At 37.9% G+C, this 19,418-nt stretch overlaps 1 protein-coding gene across 1 annotated transcript in view; it reads left to right on the top strand.

The window, feature by feature from the left end:
- OSBPL10 (oxysterol binding protein like 10) overlaps window positions 1-19,418 on the top strand; it is a 120,230-nt gene that overhangs the window by 73,532 nt on the left and 27,280 nt on the right. Inside the window, exon 6 of the mRNA XM_065629557.1 lies at window positions 6,568-6,722. Within this exon, the coding sequence (XP_065485629.1) occupies window positions 6,568-6,722 (155 nt within the window). The remainder of the gene's footprint in view (window positions 1-6,567; window positions 6,723-19,418) is intronic.

Genomic DNA, 19,418 nt, shown 5'->3' with positions numbered 1-19,418 from the left:
TGAGAAATAATCAATGGCTTAGCTTTGTTGATTTGAACTTACCCTTGAGTTTACCTTCTTTCAGCATCAAAAGCTCTCACTATTATGCCATAGAGAACTGCCTGAAAAGTAGATACGTATCTGCTTTCTCTGCTTTGTCTGTACCTTTTCTGTGCATGTGTCCTTAAAGTCTTTATGGCTGATTATTTAAGGATTGCTGACTCGTCTGTGCAATGTAGGCCTTGCAATCTTACTGCTTTTAAAGCAAGTAGCTGAGAGTTTCCGACCTAGTACTTATGGAATGCACTTGTGAAGACTATAGCTAAGTAGTAGCTATTTTAAACAGATTTACAGACCTTTATATTTTTAAACAGAAAACATTTTTCTCCTTTCTTTTGATGTAAATATTATTATGGCTTTTTCCAGTAATGTGAGTGGAAAGAAAGCAGCTTGCCATTCAGTTTAGTGGAATCTTATCCAGAATCCAGAATTGTGTAGGTCTTGACTTTAAATATTTTATGGCATCCTTTGTCATGGAATAGTTTAAGGATGACATGATTTTTCCTCATCATTTTCGTGTTTCTCACAAGTTGTCAGTCTTGCCTATAAGCAGACATGAAAATTAAACTGAAGCCTTCAATCTTGTCTTGAACGATAGTCAATACATGTTTTATTTTCACTCTAAAGCTTCAAGGAAGGGGGTTTGTGATTATCTTTTTTGTTAGTGCTTGATTTTGGAAGTGCATCAACAAGAACATCAGTGAAACAAAATCCTGTCTGTGTTTCTACTTTTGAGTCAAAATAATGTCAAATTCATTTCTAGCCGTGCTTATTGAAGGTATATGCATTGATCACTGACTAAACTCTTTGTAATTTTTTTCTTTCATTGAAAAATGTGCTGGAGAATATGAAAGTGGTGGTTACATATAGTGTGAGTTGTGGATGAGGGATTGCATCTATACAAGCTTCTTTGGGTTTCAGAATTTTGTTCTTTTTGTAGGAGAGAGAAAATTGTCAAGGATTTTCTTATTGGCCAAGGATGCCACCACTTAAGTACATGTAAAGTATTTGCTAATCAGCATTAAATGCCCTGTGACAAGCTTGAGTTCATTTAGCATGGAGACAAGAAACAGGCGCCTTTTAAAATAAAAATGTGGAGAGGAAACTTTTGGCTTGATGTCAAACTTTAAAACTTTTAGTGTTATTTTTTCTGTCTTTGGCAGAAGTATTTCTGGTATCTAGTATCTAAAGCCTATTGACTGCTATGGTTGACATCATTGCCCCTCAAACTGCAAACAGGGCAAACTTGAACGTTTATTTTAAAGTAGCTTTACCTGCTTACATTGTGTTTTAAGTCTATTTTTTTTATTTTAGTGTTTCGGCAGACAGAATCCTGTCTTGTAGTAGCAGCCTGCACAGATAAATCGGTTCTTTTAGCCTGTGTTTCACAACAGCCATTCATTTACTGAATAAAGAAAATTGCCTGATAGGAATTCCCTCCTATATTTTTCTGTTTCTCACTTGCCCACTTTTCCAAAGTGTAAAATAGAATGTTTCTTTTGTTCTGAGTTTTTTTTTTTAAAAAAAACCAGACCCATCCTCACTGTGGATTTTCTGAAGTTCATTTGAATGTGCAGATGCTGCTTATTTTGGCTTCCGTGGTAGTGAATGGGCTGAAGGTGTTTATGGAGTTGGGGGCGGACTTGAACTTTATTTTAGCAGATTCTCTGTTGCCTCCTTTTTGGAGAAAATAAATGGACAGGAAAGACAAAACCTAGATGCTTTCAATTTGGTGACAAATGGCAGCCAGGGGTTCTTCTGCAGCTGAGATGGCAAGAGGAGAGAAAAATGAGCAGAGTCCTCTTCCTTCTTACTTAACCCCTTCTATTCCTTCCCCCTAAATGCTTAAGAGCTGGGAAAGGTGAGGAAACAAGACAGGGGAGAACATATTCTTTGTAACTGATGTAATTTATTAAATTTGGCATGGTCAGTCAGGTCTCCCTTAAATACATCATCACTAGACTTGTTTCTGTCGAGAATAACCAAAACAATTTGCAGTTCTATCTAAATGCTAATACGTTATTCCTTATATGTTGGTCTTTCTTTGGAAGATAATGTTATTTTCTAGTCCCCAGACAGCATTAGCAAATACAACGTTGTCTTTCTAATCTCAAAAGCAGATGTGCAGCTGCCACTCGCTGTTGCGGGTTCAGCCTGCTGCTGTCACAAAACTGTTGCATCCATCTCTGGCAGGGGAAGGAATCCAGATATAATCTTGGTCTCTCCTCAAGACCTACACTTGCATTATTGAGGGAATATTTGTTAAGAGGATAGTTACAGTATGTTGCAAGAGTTTTATTAATAGATGTTAGCTTACAATTGTACCAGGAAAGAATGTATGTGGTTTTTTTTAGTCTATAAACCGAGACCAGAGGACTTAAAAATAGAAAGGTTTTTTTGTTGTACAATTGAGATGGGTGTTAAGCATATTTCATGTATCAATTATCATGCAAAAATGTAGTTTAAAGTTACATCAGGTATCTATAAAACCAGAATAAAACCAAGAAAATTTTCTACATTGCTTAACTGAAAAATGCCCTGTAAACCTTCTCTTTGGGGAGAATTTCCCTCCCTCCTGCTGTGTGCACCTGTGAGAGAGAAACATGTTTCTCCTTAGGGGATTTGTGTGGGTTACAGCCAATTGTACAATCTGAAATAGATGGGATGTTGTGAACTGTAGCTTTGCTATAGGGAAGTTCTTATGTAGAATCATAGAATCATTTTGGTTGGAAGAGACCCTCAAGATCATCAAATCCAACCATTAACCCAACACTGGCACTAAACCATGTCCCTAAGAACCTCATCTACACGTCTTCTAAACACCTCCAGGGATGGTGACTCCACCACTTCCCTGGCCAGTCTGTGCCTTAGTGGATTTGTCTGCTGCCTGTTCATCACAGTGGAAATGGATGTTGAGGGGAAGCAGGAAAGAAGCTAATTTTTGGATATTTTTTGTAAGAACTCTCATTTTCTATGTACATACACGTTGAACTTCCAGAGGAATCAGGCCTGGGTTTTCACTGCTGGAACCACAGAACCAACACTGTGCAGGTAGAAGAGATCTGGTTGGTTTTTACTAGTTGTGTAGTTGGTACATCCTTTCTACTTTTTGCATAGCTTACTGCAGAAACAGATGTTTTGTTTTAATTAGTAGCGCTTTGCATAGTCTTAAAGCAAATAGCAAAGTAGCCGTGTAGCTGTGAATGCTTTTATATAATTTGTGATGGCTTTCTGGAGAATTTCTTTAGAATTATGAAATATATCAAAATAAGAATTGAATTTGCCTTTTCGTTAGCTGTCTTTGGCTATGACTGAGAGCAGAGCAAAAATCTGGCATAAAAACAAAACAGTAACAGTTATTTCCTCCTATTCTTACCCAACTCTGAAGGTAAACTTTCTTTCTCAAAATATGTTTAGTTTTCGTATCATTTTTTTTCTTCTCGAAATCTTGAACAGGAATGAATTAGTGATATAAAATTTTGCGTGCCATAAAGCGGAAAAGATGGCAACTCCATTAGAGGGGATCAGGTTATTTACAGATGACTGTTTAGTCTGTGGAGAGTAAATTCCAATAAAATAATTTGATTTGATATGAGACAGAGAACAACTACCTGGACTATTTTGTGGTAAGAGTAATTTCTATACTAGTGCAGATCAAAGTGTTTTGGATGTACAACTGATAATGCGAGTGAAGTAGATGCCGTGTTGTTGTGTCCTCTGACTTTATATAGTGATTATATTCTGATTTTAGTTGATTTTAAGATTATTTGTGATGAGTTCTCTCCTCAAACTTTGCTTTTGCCTGAAAAGTAGGCTGCTATATTAGGTATTTGGCAATTCTCTTGGGATGAGATGAGAATGCTGACATCTCAGAATAAGATTTGTAGATTAAAGATCATCAGAGTTCCCTGATGGCACTTTGAAACTAGGTGTGGAAATTTTTCAGCTTGTTCAGAGAACTGACTTCTTATTTATTTAGGTTTCTGTGATTTATGACTAATATATTTTACTGCATGTGTCTCTTCTGCAAAATAGTCAAGTTCTAGGCAGACAGAATTTAACAAAACAATTTTTCTCATACACAGAGGTGTTGAGGAAACAGATGTGCTTTATCCTTTGGACCTTAATTTCTGCATCCTATTGGTGTTGGCAAGGTCATAACGTGTTGTTAAGATCTGTTTAAAAATTGATTAAACCGACAAGATTTGTTGTTCTGTAGGGGCAGCATTGCCCTTGGGACAGGTGGAAAAACATGCTTATGTAGTTCTAACAGTTTCTATTTCTGTAAGAGAGTCATTAAAATGTGTGGAGAAAGATGAAGTAATTAGTCTTTCTACGGTGTGTTTGTATTGAAGAGGAAAACTAGTACAGTGTTTTAAAAAATGTGTAAGCGATGGTGAAGTAAATGTACCCACTTAAAAATTTCCCCTGAAGCAAGATTTTTATTGAAGTGGGAGCTTTTTCCTGTGCTTATTTACAGAAATTAGATTTAAAAAATAGATATTAATTTTTAAAAAAGATTTTTTTACAGTGAAGGCCAAATAGATTGTGTGCGCAGAGAGAAAATGGATAGTTAAAGCAAATTACTGGATGACTTATTTTCAAAGATTGGCATAAAGAGAATTCAGTTCATTTTTTTTCCTTTTTTTTTTTTAGTCTCTTTGTAATAGGAAAATAGCAGTAATAATCCAATATTCAGCTGTTTGACAGGGAGAAACAGAAAAATAGATTGAGATTTGTTACTGCAAAGTAACAAAGAGCGAGAAGCATAGGCACACTCCATGAAACTCTTCGTGGCTATTCAAAAATGAAACAAATTTATTTTAACTTCTTGGTTTTTTCCTCTTTGAAATCTGTACTAATTAACATCAAAAAGACTAAACATTTAAGAACAATTTACAGATTCCCTCCAAGGAACCAAGATTTCTGTTCAAAATTTTCCAGTTTAGTTCCATTGTTCATGCCAATGGTAGGCTTCCTTCCTCCTATACGGAGTGAGATTCCGTTTTGGATCTTCCAAAACAATCTTCAGGTTATCCTCCGAGTCAGAGCTTGTTTTGAGGGTTCTGGGGTTATCCCTTTTTCCCAGCATCAAATTACTCAAGACCTGAGGAGCCAGCAAAGAGATACGATGACTACGGTCACTGTGCTCTTCATTCCTTGCCATGTATACCAATACCAGGTTTGAAAATAATTTTATACGTAACTATTTACTTACTCTTTCTTCGGTAAAAGGTGGTGCCACAAAATCATGCCAAGCAAATAGGCCTGAAGTTTTACCATGTCATCATAGCTTGGTGCCATTTTAGATGAGAGGAATGTTCTGTAATTATTTTTATCCTTAGGATTTGGTAAGAGGTCAGCTATAGGATTCATAGCCCATTTTAAAAATAATGTTTGTATTAATATGATAGTACACAGCATTATCTCACCAGATCAAACCATTTACTTTAATTAGGAGGCAACCTCTGGTAAACCCTAGTGGTATCAAGATGAGAAATTACATGTTCTTTAATGTACTTTGTGTTGATCTGGGTGTCTTAAAAAGTTGTCAGTGATGAGAGAAGGAGATCCTCCCTGTGGCACTAATTGTATTTTCATATACAAATTATGGTAATGACTGAAGAGCTGCAATTTTCTTATCCATATCTCTGCATTTTATAGGAGCATGTAATTAATAGCTGCAATTTAAGCCCTGTGCTGAGGGCTGCTGATTTGAATGTTGATACTATGTTTTAGAACAGTAAGGGAGAAACAACTATGCCATCACGTTAGCTGATCATTCATTTTGTCTTGGCGTCCTTAAATACTGGCCCATCCTGGAAATCAGGTGCCCTCAGAAATAAGGGTTGTATTGATGTCTAGTTCTGTTTGATTCATATTTAATGTGTATCTTTCTAATGAGACCTCTTCTAAACTGTGGTCTTGGGACCAGTAAAGCATTTTAGCACTTAATCTAGAGGGAGCTTTTAATAGTACAGACAGAAATAAAATACAGCTGCTAAGCTTAAAACTGATTTCAGGCAGAAGAAGTGGGGGGATGGGGAGCCTATTACTTAAACTAGTCTTTGGACTGGGGTCAGATGCAAAAGTGGGTTGATTAGTCACCCTTCTGGTATGGATCCATATGTATAAGATGTGGCAAACATCTGGACTGCATCCAGAGTGTTTACTGGGATAACTTCATAACTATTAAAATACTGGGTAGAGAATACTGGTTTAATTACCAAGGTGTGCCTTTGTATGATCTTTATTTATAATTGTTTGTATGATTGTATGATCTTTATGTATATTTCTATCTTGTGGTAGGAGTAACATTTTAGAATGTTCCTTCATTGACTTTTTTTAAAAAGATACTTATCACAGATAAATTGGCATAGAAGATGCTAGAGCATTTTCGTTACTAAAGTAAAACTGCATGGAAGCAGATAAGAGGTATAAGTTCCTTTATATCAGTAGAATGTTGGAGGTGAATGGCAGAAATCTGTAATCTGTCTCTTGTAAGTTGACACCCATTTTCTGCTTCAGAAGGTATCCTGGGATGGCCTGGGCCCAAGTCGCACTCCACAGAGCAACTGAAAAACGGTGCCCTCAGCTCCTTATCATCTGCCAGTGCCAACATTACGTGGGCAATAGTTCCATCTGCAGCCCAGGACGGACAGGCAGTACAACCAAACACAGAGGTAAGCATCCTGGGTCTCTGTAGGCCATTTCTGTTGTATCTGAGACTTGACATTGGTTAGACGCAAACCATGGATGATGGTGGATGCTTTTATTAATTACTTTTTGTACTTTTTTCTTTATAGTACCTGATTTGTTTGAAATTAGTTGTGAAAATGCTAAGTTTAATGCAAAAGCGCACTCTGAAAACTGGAAAAATACATTGACAATATTGCTGTGTGCTTTTGCTTCTCTGAGGTGCTTAGGACAGAGGTGGCAGCCTGTGGCAGGCGTACAGTCTCTTTTCTAGTTGTAAAAGCAATTAACAGACTGTCAGTACACATTTCTGCCTTCTGGTGATAGAAAAAAAAGGTGGTTGGTTTTTTTTTTTTCTTTTTTTTTTTTTTAATGCTGGTTTGAGATAGGAGACACTAGGACCACAACATTTGCTTGCTACTTGTTCTTCCATGTTGGTCTTTGCTCTTGGGTGTCTCTTGAGTATAGCACACTCTCCTTTGAGTTGAAAACTATATGGTTTTGTGAACCTTTTTCCTTTTAAGTGATTATGGGCAGAACTTGTCCACATCATCCTGCACCAGCCCGTTGATTTGTGCTTTTGTGGCGTTTACTTGGCAAAGGGCATTTCTGAAGCATCAACTCTTTGAAGAGGCTCACAGCTGCGTATCAGGCATCTCATGCGCTGAAAGTCTCTCACCATGCCAGACTTGTCCAGCTTCTTCTGTCTGCTTCAGTTACCAGTGCTGCCCAGCAGGACAACACTTCACTCTGAGACCCCACAGACTGTGGGGCACTTGGAGCACGCGAGACCTGGAGAACTGAGAAGAAAGAGCTGAAGAAACCTTTTTCTATGAGTGAATGCTCTTTGGCAATTGGAATGGCTTAAATTAAATTATATTGCCTTTAACAAAACATGTAATGGCTTGGGACATCAATAAACGTGCTTGTTTTTCCACTTCTTTTGTAGTATCTTCAATTGAATGTAATTCAAAAAATCCAAGGCTAAACCATTTTAAAAAATTATTTTTATTTTTTTATTAATATTGTGTTACTTTGGTTCTCTTCCAGATCTGTCCTTGGAAAGTAATTTCAAATTCTGTTACTTCTAGTGTCCATTAATCACAGTGTTGAAATTACCTGTAATTGCTTTTTATTAGGAAATTGTGTAATTTCTTTTTCAGATAAGCCAACCGCACTTCTTATAGTGTGTTTTCAAGACGAGGCTATTTAAGAATGTTATTTTGAGAGTTACTACTCTGCTCACTGATACATTGCAATTTGTTTCATTACCTTTTGTATGTTTTTATTCTTGACCAAATGGGATGTGGAAGCATGGTCTTTACAGCAAGCACACAAAGAGCAGCAGCTGGTTCAACTCATCTCAGGGTATCATTTTGCCATTGAGTCAAACCATATACGACTTATTTAAAACTACCTTTTTTTTTTTTTTTTAAGTCCAATCCCCTCCCCTTTGCTTGCTGATCAGAGATACTGAGTTGTGAGTGTGGCTCAAGGTACTGCTTTGCTAATGGAACTCACGATTTATTGAGAAGGGGGTACCCTTGAAAAGATGGATGTAAGCAAGGGAGCATCGCACTGTTTGCAGTGAGGAATCCTCAGTTCTTTGTGGGTGGTCGTCCTGAAATCAGCAGCCTGCATTTGGAGGCCCTGGGGCACTAGCCTTTAAAAAAGAGATAAGAAGGAAAAAAAAGGGAGAAAGAAAAAAAAAAAAGATAACAAATAAGATTTTTTCAGTTATAAAAAGCTCAGCTGAAGATGGTGTTTTTGGCAGAAACAGTAAGTGGAAGTTTGTGGACTGGTGGAGAAACAAGAAGCAGCTGTGTGTAGTTTTTGTTATGGTAGTACAGTTTATTAAACAGGAATTAGGTTTTGCCCGGAGAAAGTGGCCTGAATCTGGATTTATTCCTGGAAGCTCTTTCCAAACCTGCATCTTCACTTCCACCAAGTCCTTGTGTGCTTCGTGTTGTCTGAGATTGATAGTGTTGGCTCACAATTTAGAGTGCTTTTTTAAATGGAGCCGATATATTTTTCTGTTTTGATAACTTTGATCAAGCTATCGGTGCCGTATTAGAAGGCTGAAGCAGAAAACCCGAATTATGGAAGAGGTAAACAGTTGCATGTAACATGAGCTGGAGCTTTTGTGTTTTCATATTCATCCTCAGATCAAGCAGGTTGCCCCGTTACAGGGGTTGCACTCTTGGCTGCTGCGGTCACATCCTTTTCTTGGGAGAGGAGGAGAAGTTTTCCTAGAGTGCTGCGGGTTCTGCCCAGCTTTCCAAGCTGAGCGAAGTGTTGGCCAGGAAGCTGGAGCTGCTTCTTGTTGTGACTAGAGAAAGGAGGGTGAGATAACAGGCTTTGAAGAAGATAAAAATCCCTGCTAAGGATGCTGTCTGAGACAGTCACCCAGGAGATGATGTCTTTGTGCACCCCCCAAAGTTATCGAAGGTGTTTGACTTAACACGCTTTAACAATTCTGTGTGCAGGATTTAAGCATATTTTAAAATATATTCTGGCTTTTTGTGTGTCCAAGGCAGGAGGCTAGGTTTGGCACTGAGTAGCCAGTTCATTTTCGAAGGTATAAAAGCACTGACCATGCTAATTAATTAGTATATGTAATTTTATATAAAAGCAACTGCAAATCATCACACTCCACTTGTTCTGTAGTCCAGATACATTGTTGTTATTAACTGTGGTGGCATCTAGAGAGAATGAGAAAATACATTTAGATATCATTGACGAATTTTTGACATTGAAGACCCTGATTTCTTTTTTTATTTATCTACTGTCTTCTTTTAGATGTAGAAGAAAAGAGGAATCCACAAGTGTCATCAAATGAAGCTTATTTCTCTTAATGATTTTATTTTAAAAAAGCTCCAAACTAGGCACCGCATGATCCTAATTTCTGAAGAAGTTGGTAGTGTATTAGTGGGGCTCAGCTTTCAAAATATACCTGCCAAAAGAAGTGAGCCTTGCTTTTACAGAAGTGATGAGAAGAGAGTACCGGTTCCTCTATCAATGCTATCAAAATTAATTCTGGTTTCTTCTTTGTCTGAGCCTAGATTTTTATTTTAAAAAAATCTGTACTTTCTATGATATAACCTCTATCTCTTAGAAGCTATACACCGAAGGAATGGGAGAAAGCTTTTTGGCTAACGCTCGTCAGAATATAGTAGATGTACCGACCAAACAAATTGTGAATTGACCTGTAATCTGAAATAGAAAAAGCCATTAAATTACTACCCTTGAGGAACAACCGGCTCGGCTGCTTATGTTATAGAATGTCATTTATAAGGAAAAGATAGCTGTAGGCATGTGGATCAGCAGTAATTCTAAAAAGAAAGCAGAGATGTTTGTAATGTTGCAGGGAGGGTGACTGCTGAGGAGCCTTTCCCATACAGCAGAGCGCCGGTGGCAGCAGGTTCCTGGCAGCACGGCCAAGGGGCTGGATGTGTTCAGCTGTGTTAATTCTCAGCACGGTGTTTAGACATCATTTAACATCATTAACAAACCAATGGCTTGGTCTCTGCCATGATTTTTATATATTTATGGAGACGCATGGATATTTGTAATCCTCCTCTGGAATAACAAGGCTCATCTGATGGAATTTTCTTTGAATACTTAAGCATTCTTGAGGGATATAGTAGGTTTTGAACTTGAGTTTTGATGCTGTGGATAACTGAAGTAAAACCTTTCTTTTTGGTCTGTCACACTGTCAGGGTTTCAGGAATGCAGAGTTTTTCCCCTGATGAAATAATGTAGCAGCTAAAAATTCTTCTCTTTAGATAATGTGTTGGTGTTTAAGTGCTTTTGTTTTTTAGGGTGTTTCTTGCTTCCAAACGCGGGGATATCATTTGAGATATTGCCTAAACTAGTTCAGAAAATACAAGATTTTGTGGCAGAGATTATTTTCTTGTGTGTTTCTTGGCTATTTTAGCATGTCCTTTCTTGAAATACAATTATTTTTCATCTTCCCAGATGAGTTTTCTTTTAAGTTTGTGATACAGGACAGCACAAAGTTAGAGCCTGTTATCTTCACTGAAAGAAGCAACCCCGATAGTTTTTCAAACTTTTTTTTTTTTTCTGGTATAAGCCTCCAAGTTTTAGTTTCATTTTTTGGATTTTTTTTGGTATGTCCACCTGAAACATGAGGTGGAAGCAGGGATAAGGGCTGTGCTGAACAGAACTATTTTCCATCTAATGCAAATTGAGGTAAAATACTTTTGTGCATCCCCTAGTGAATCACTTTAGGTGTAAGCTATGTTATAATTTCAAGGTATTATTTAGGGTTTTTCCCTTAAAGCAGAACAGGAGAAATCTGGTGTGGAATATGCCAAGAGTACGCTCTTCAGAGCTGTGACATGAGCTTGGTCTGTGTCCAGTTTGCAGTAAATGGGACTTCGCTTCCTTCATTTACGGGTTTATAATTTTGAAATTCCTTTCAAGAAATGCTGGAACTCTTTAGTTGTAAAATGTTGAGTCTCACAGTAAATTCAGTTGTAATAAACTTGGTGCCTAAGTAGAATAAAGGTGTGAATAACTTCCATGTGTGAGCTACTGTTCCAGTTCAACTAATTGTCATTTTAGGTGTCAGAATTCCCCTTCTGAGCTGACAACATGTAACTGCAGGCCAAATGCTTCCCCTGGCAGCAAATGGGAAAAAGGCTGTTCTTATGCAGCACCTGAGAGGGAAGGAATAATTTTCTTTTGATCCAGCAGTTTAGATAAGAATTATTACAAAAAACGTGCTGTAGCCACATCTGCGATTTAGCTCTCTTCATGTGATTTTTCTGCCTTAAAATGCCATGCCAGCTGATTGTTTCAATCCCATGGATCTGGTTATCTACGCAGTCTCTCTGCTTTCCTGTCCCTGACTTTCCCTTGTTTGTGTGCATGAGAAACTGTGCTCCATATTGAAGTGTCTTTTTAATAGGATTGAAGTTTTAGCTCTGTAGGATTGAGGCTTTAGCTCTGATTATCTAACTGCTAAACCAGGTTTTAATTGTGATAGTGATTGCAAGGGCAGTCAACTCTGGGTCATTAAAGGTATTTTGGTCCCCTAGATGATCTGAACCTTGATGTTTGTGACTGTAAAAAGTAACTGCGCTATTTACAGGATGTACTGAATGGTTAAATTATTAATTTTAGAAGATGATGTGGTCTTGTCTAATCTCTTCAAGTGATAGTTGCTTTCAAGATGAAGCAGTTTTCTATCTGTAGGTTAGTATACATCCAAATATGATGAATCTTCATCCTTTACAGAGGCTGTAATAGCCGTTAGAGCTATTACAGAATGTGTTAGAGATGCTAAGAAATAATTTTAAGAGTGCTCCTGCAATTTTAGAAACCAAGCCAAATACAAAAAGTTATTTCTAATTCAGTATTACCTTTTCTTTATATATCTGTGTCTCAGCAGTCTTGCCCAGGACTGTGGGTTGTTTCCTAGTGTAAATTGTTCCTAGTGTTTCTTAGTTCCTTTTTGTACTTGACATAAATCTGTAATTGATGTTGGGATATCAGCTTAGCCATGAATATACCACAAGTGCAGTGATGGAAGGAGAACAGGTCAGGCTGGGAAAGTAACATTTGCAGTATTACAGAGAGTGTCTTTTCACTGTTTAGTACAAACATGAGAGGATTTCTGAATGTGCTCTGCTTTTTGCCTTCTGCATAATTAAGTGCTTTTTGGGCCGAAGAGCACAGTAAATGGCCTGTAATGACTTGGATAGATAAATTAATCTCTAGGCAAAGATGGTACCGGTTAATCCATTCACTAGCAGACCATCTGAAAAATGAAATCTGAGATAATCAATTTAAGGTATATTTAAGGATAATCAAGGGAAGGTATATTTAAGGATTAAATGTACAATTACACTAAAAGTAGAATTAAATGACCCTAAGCCTGCTGCAACAGCATTGACAATGACTTAAGATAATCTAGCTAATTTTGATTTATTTTTTTGCTAGCTTTCTGGAATAGTTACTGTGTCAGCAAACAATCTCCAGTAAAACTGTTTATGCAAATAATTAATAAAAATTTAGGTCCAGCCAAAGCCATTGCATTTTGTCGAGTCACTCCCACCTCCAAAATACATGTATTCCAGCTGCTATTTATATAATGTATTTGAGACTAATATTCTACTTAAAAATATGAAGCTTTAATACAGAATTTGCATGTAAATTGAATGAACATGAGGCTCTGATTCGTGTGGCATTCCATAATTAATAGTGAAAGTCAGTGAAAACTAATCATTGGAACATAAAGAACTCAGGTTCCCTTACAGTAAGGCTTAAAAATTGAGTTAAAGTGCATCAATTGCTTAGTCTGTTCATTATAAAACCTGTGCCCTCTGCAAAACGAACTCTGAAGGCAATGTTAATTTTATTTCAGGATTGTGTGCCAATTGATTTTCTTCATGCTGTCAGCTTTATTTCTTCATATGTTTATAAATGTGGGCTTGGCAATACTGCCCATTAGTAAGCTTACCCATCTCATTAAGACTGTCAATAACTCAGCTAGGCTTTAGTAAGTTAGGTTGAAGTCTTCTACAATGAGTATTTGCCTCAGGTTGGAATTGCTTGGTCTTGCTTAGTGAAGTGTCATCCAAACTGGCTTCAGCTGTTCCATCTGGTCTTGCTAGGAAAAAAATAGGGTTTTCTGCTTGTGGTGATGAACTCTAGTGATTCTTTATTTGAAATGCCCTAAATATGGAAACAGCTGGCATGAAACTATTTAATTATAACACTTTGTCTCAGAGAAGGAATTGGAAGGAGAAGATGAAGGAGGCAGGACTCTTCTGCATCATCATGTACAGAGACCACACAGTTGTCTTCACAGTTTGAGATGGACAAGCGCTTCATCAGGCTGAGAACAAATCTCAGAAGCTTTTCAAGTCAAGGGTTCCACTGTCCTCAAGCAGATAGCTGTATAAAAGATGAAAATCTTCTAGACTCAATTTGTTTCACATTTACATTGAATGTTCTCCTGGTATAACGATTTATTTCTCTTTTGAAAGACTTGAGCCTGTTTTGTTTTGTTTTTTGTTTTTGTTTTAAATTTTGTGTGTGTCAGCAATGAGATTGTGTGTCAGCCCAATGAGATGGGCCAAGAAATTGCACGAAGAGTCAGGATGGTTTAACAAGCATGTTGCCTTGAGGAAAGATTGTTAATACTGCTTCTATTAACATGTCGTTACCGTTTCTCTCCTCTCATAAATATGCTGGCATGTGATGTTGCATACAAGAAACAGCACTGCAGGAGCGGGATTTACACATAGATTAGTATTGCAAGACCAGGCGATTGTAAAGGTTAAATTTGTAGTTGTCTGTCTCTTTGTGCCCTCTTTGCCTGTGTGAATGGTATATTATTGACTAACGTGGTAGGATTTTTCTGCCATATATTTGCTTAGCTAGCATACAAAGCGACATAAAAGAGAATTGCAGCTGGCCGAATGACTTCAGTTCCGTTACTACTAACTTCTCAGTCGCTGGGCTTTGCAAGCAGGATCATTATGGAATCACAGAGTACTCTGGGTTGGAAGTGACCTCTGGAGGCCCTGCAGCTCAACTCTCTGTTCAAAGCAGAGCTCATCAGGTCAGCTTGCTCAGGGTCATGACACCTCCAACAGTGGAGGTCCCACAGCCTCTCTGCACAAACTCGCAGTTTCTCCAGTATTTTGTCAATGGGAGCAAAGGTTGGTTTGAGTGTGATGCCTTTTCCTTCTCAGTGTGCTGCACTGGCCGATGGGTGACTGAAATCCCTTACCAAAACCTGTTTGTCTTTCTCTTCTCTGTGGGAGTATGAGGCAAGTTGCTCTTAGTTCTTCAGGGTTCTCCACAAGGATCTCATTCCAGAGAGGAACCCTTTAAGTACCAGAGGATGTCTAGAGGGTATAGCCTTCTGCCATACCTCCCCCCATGTTAGTCTCCCTCACCAGCCTGCAGCTTAGTGCACTCTTTTGTCTTAAGCTCCCCAAAAGTTACAAGCACGTGACTTTCAGACCCTTCACGATCTCTGAAGTCCTGCCTGGCCAGTGCTGGGCATCTGTCCTGCTGCAGTGTCTGGTTCGTCAGCTTGTAAATTCTCAGTAACTTATTTTGAGTAGCATCAGATGCTGTATTTATAGCCGTGTTGCTTCTAAAAATTTTGGTTCTTGAAACAAAACTGAGTATCTTTCAGGAAATTTTTCTTCACTAGTATTTATATTGCATATAGGAATAGGTTTTGTTAAAAATGTTTATGATGTGATGCTGTATTTTTTGTGGTTTTAAGTTAGCATAACTTTTACTATTGTGATTTATGCTAGCCTTCAACATTTTTTGCTTCAATTTAGGACAAGTCCGTGGGGCTTTTCTCTTTGCGTATGTTTTTTTTAGTCTCATGTTGCTCTTCCTTTCTGATGATACCAGCAATGAAAAATATTTATTCCCAGTTCTTGCTGAATTTATGCAATGCTGCAAAGCCCTCTTGTGTTTTAGGATTCAGATTAAACAGTGCTGTACTTCAGCAGCCCTCATTTCATGAAAGATACTCACAAAATGCATGGACTGGTGATGGCACTTAATCATTTCCTGTGGAGTCAGTGCTTGGGAATTAGCTGCTTTTCAGCAGGTTTTCAGAATTGACTGCCTTAGGTTTATGGAAATAACATTTTGCAAGATTAATTGTCTTATGAAGAAGAAATGCACATGTAGGGGAAAAGTTGTCCAACAAACATGATTTGGTGCATAACAGGATTACAGTGCTGTAGGTAACCCAGATGAGGATCTCTGTTTAAAAGGATGTTAAATCACTGATTCTTTATTCTTACACATAATCACTTTCATAGTTGGCTCCTAATATTTTTTCTGAAGGCTTACACCGGCTATACTGCAATGTAAATGTAGATGCCCTTTGTTTCATGTTACAGGCATTTTTTCCCTGTTCTTTCAACAAGCCAACCCTTTTTCTTCCAAACCTCTTATGTTATCTCATCCTCATCACTGCTATATTGTTATATTTACACCTAAATATGGTCAGAGGTCAGAGTTAAACACATCTGCAGTGTAGGAAAAGGAAGGTTTCTGAGCTTGTTCTTTAAGGATGAAAAGAACCTCTGTTCCCAGAGATAATGCTGCCAAACATTAACAAAAAAGCATTAGTAAAGCTCTCAAAATAGTGAATATCCAGATAATGTGCTTGCCTCCAGATGTCTGCCAGATTGGTTTTGCTGGGAAGGAAAAAGATTGCAGACCTATTTGACACCTAAGCTATAGGCTTTGTGATTGTTTTCTTTCCTCACATCATGTGTATGTCAGCCTGTCTGTATTTACAAAGTATTAGTATTAAGATGCATTTCTACTTTGCTTGCTTCACAGTGAAGCAAGGATCACCTAAAGAGAGCTAGGTATTACTTGGTTCAGTAGATTACTCTGTTGTTACATGTGGTAACCAATTAATCTTGTGTGATAGACAGATTGCTCACATTGCTGCACTTTGATCCTTGTCCCTCGCTGGAGAGATTTTCTGAACGTCCAGTGTGTTTAGCATATTCAATTAAAAAAACCCAAACAACAAACCACAAAATATGTATAAATTATACATACGCAAAACGTCGAGATGTTTTAATTGTTGATAGTCCTAGTTTGAAGAATTTTCTCTGGACACCTGAGTTAACAACCAAAAATAACAAAATTGGTAAGAAATTAATTTTGTAGACCATCTTTCCTGATGCCAGCTTTTTCTACCAAATATTCTATGGTTTCACATATAAAAATGATGAATGATATATCCAGGATTACCTAAAAGCTTTGACCCCATTCTCTCACACCCCAAACCCAGATGCAGCAGTTACTTATCTATCCAGATAAATATGCCTGGATTATTTTTCGTGGTACACATAATTTCAGGTAAGTATAAAATCTGCCTGTTATGCTATTTTTCCTTCACCCAGTTGGGTGAAGGAGAAAGTAACTATCTTGCAGATTGGATCTGTACGTAGATGACAGTAGCAAAGCAAAAAAGAAGTGATATATTTACTTGCCATAGTGGTGATGTGTTCAAGTTACAGTGTGTGCATTTTTGAACTGTAAAATCCTTCTCATTTGATTGTCGTCCTTCATTACTTGCTTTGATATTTCAGAAGTTATCTTAACTTTAATTTCGGTTCATCATTGTTATATCTAACCTATAGTGATTGAATGCTAGGAAAAGTGTGATTGTGGGTGTGTATTGCGTGGGGTTTTGGGTGGCGGGTTCCCCTTGAGATAGTAGACTTTTCGTATATTAATACTATGGCAACATTTTCCCCAGCAATTAAAGCAAAAGCTACTGATAAATGCAGTAGAGGAGACAGGTCCTATGAAATACTCAGCGTAAATGAAGAAAATCAGCTGAGCTGAGCCACCTATTTTGCTACCCTTGAGAGACCTTTTAGAGTGTGAAATTGAGGTGTACAGACTGTAATAAGTTTTGCTTTCTAAATTCTCCATTTAAGCTGCTTTGGTTCTGAGCTCATTGAGTCTCTTAAAAAAAATCAAATCTTGAACACTGGGGAGCCTTAAGTCTCTTTGAAAGTGACTGGAACTTTGGTGTCCAGGTGCCCACATTACAATGGGTGTATGGGGTGTTGGTGCATTTGAGGTTTTATCTTTGATCTGCTCTTTGCAGTGATCAGTCACTGGGCTACCAGGAACAAAGCTGAAATAAGACTAGAGGACGATGGATGCCGGGGCTCAAGCAATGACCTGAGTTCATTCTACCACTGTTTTTCCAACCTTCTTTTTTTCCCTTCCTCCGCTTACATTGTGCGGTGGTGTGGTGTTGAGAAGAGTGGTTTTTTAATTTTGTTATATTTGAACTGTTCTTGAAGAGCAGAAAAGCTTATATAATGAGATCCAGGAGCTTCTTGGATATAAAGAAAAGTCTTGCTACCCTATAGTTAAGCTTAAAGTTGCTAATCTGTAAGTGACAATGCATTTGGAAGTTAGAGGAGAAATGCATGGATGATGGTGATGATTTCAGTCTTTACAATGGGTTTGATGTAAATGTGTTTGAGTTTTTGTTTTATTTCAAGATTCAGGTTGAAGTAAATGGAAGTTTTTTATTTTGTTTCTATTAGTTTCATTTCAATTTTCTATATAGGAATTACTCCTCCTTTCACAGCATGCTAATATACTAATCTGTGTATAAAATAATTTAATAAGTACCACTTACTAGGAAGGCTACATTTGAGATTCAGATCGCTGCTAATGAGGGATGGGTGCAGTAAGCTTGCATGTTTCTCCATCAGGTGCACGCCACAGCTGGTAGTAAATGCAATTAAATATTTTGAAGGTGTACATCCTGGAAGAAGACAAGTGACACTTGCAAGTTAGTACAGTTTGTTCGATTCTGATACATTGACAAGCCCTGCAAGAAGCTGACAACTCATTATATATTACTACTTTTGGGGTGTTATTACTGTATCTACAAAGAGAATTCTAATTTTGGTATTGAGACTGAAAATCCTATGGGGCCAATTTGTCACATTAGTGTAAACGTGCTAAAATGCTCTGACCTTACAGAGCTATATTTACTCTTACACTAACAGAAAACCTGTTTGCAAGCTCTCAAGTTACACAAATGCAAGTGTAAATGATGCTTGCAAACCTACATCATTAATGAAGGGAATCTGAAAATCAAAGTGAACCCTTTCACTTTTATGTGCACTAGTAGAACTAATTGTAATTAGAAGACTCTACAGAAAATATGGCAATCCTTGCCTAGTCTGAAAATGCTGGTTCTGTTTAATGTTGCTTCTCAACAAGCCTTGCGAGTCATTTATTCCATCTTTCTCTCGATGCAGAAATGTTTCATACAGGGTTATTTTTTAGTATCTTTTGCAGTTTTTTGAATGTAGAAAGACTTAAGGACTGCTTCCCTTGGAATATTATTACATGATGTCTTTTTATCTGGATGTATTAAGTTCCAAATTTTCATCCTCTTCTTCTGACTACAGTCCTTTTTGTACTATGTAAAAGCTTTTTCGTGCCTTAATGAAAATTCTTAGAATGTTTTGGTGTAATAATATGAAGAATTGTCTTATGAGTCCTATACAAGTTGTCAGTGTGTCCCTCTCAGGATACACATGGTCTCTGCTTATTACTATGATGGAGCAAAGCTGAGTTAAGCAAAGCCTACTTTGCCTCAGTCTTTACTTGTGACATCAGCCTGCAGGAGTCCAAGGCTTCTGTGATCAGAGGGCAGGTCTGGAGGAAGACTTACCCTTGGTGGAGCAGGACCAGGTTAGGCAGCACATTACTCCACGGGGCCTGGTGGGATGCATCTATGAGCATGCGGGGAGTTGGCTAGTGTCACTGCAAGGCCACCATCTATTGTCTTTAAAGTCCTGGTGTTTGGGATAGGTTCATGAAGACTGGAAGAAAGCAAATATCACTCCTATGTTCAAGAAGGAATATCTGAAGATGTTCTGGTAATGTCTGGAGAACTGCAGGTTGCTCAGCCTGTCCTCGATTCCTGGGAAGGTGGTGGAGCAACTAACCGTGGAAAGCATTTCCAAACACGTGAAGGACAAAAAGGTGATCAGGAGCAGTCAGTATGGGTTTAAAAAGGGGAAATCATACTTAACCAACATGATAGCCCTCTACAATGAAGTGACTAGCTTGGTGCATGTGGGGAGAGCAGTGGATGTTGTTTGCCTTGA

Source organism: Caloenas nicobarica, chromosome 2 (assembly GCF_036013445.1).
Source record: "Caloenas nicobarica isolate bCalNic1 chromosome 2, bCalNic1.hap1, whole genome shotgun sequence".
Taxonomy (NCBI): Eukaryota; Metazoa; Chordata; class Aves; order Columbiformes; family Columbidae; genus Caloenas; species Caloenas nicobarica.
Note: the sequence above shows the minus strand (reverse complement) of the source record. Positions and strands in the feature narration are given on the sequence as shown.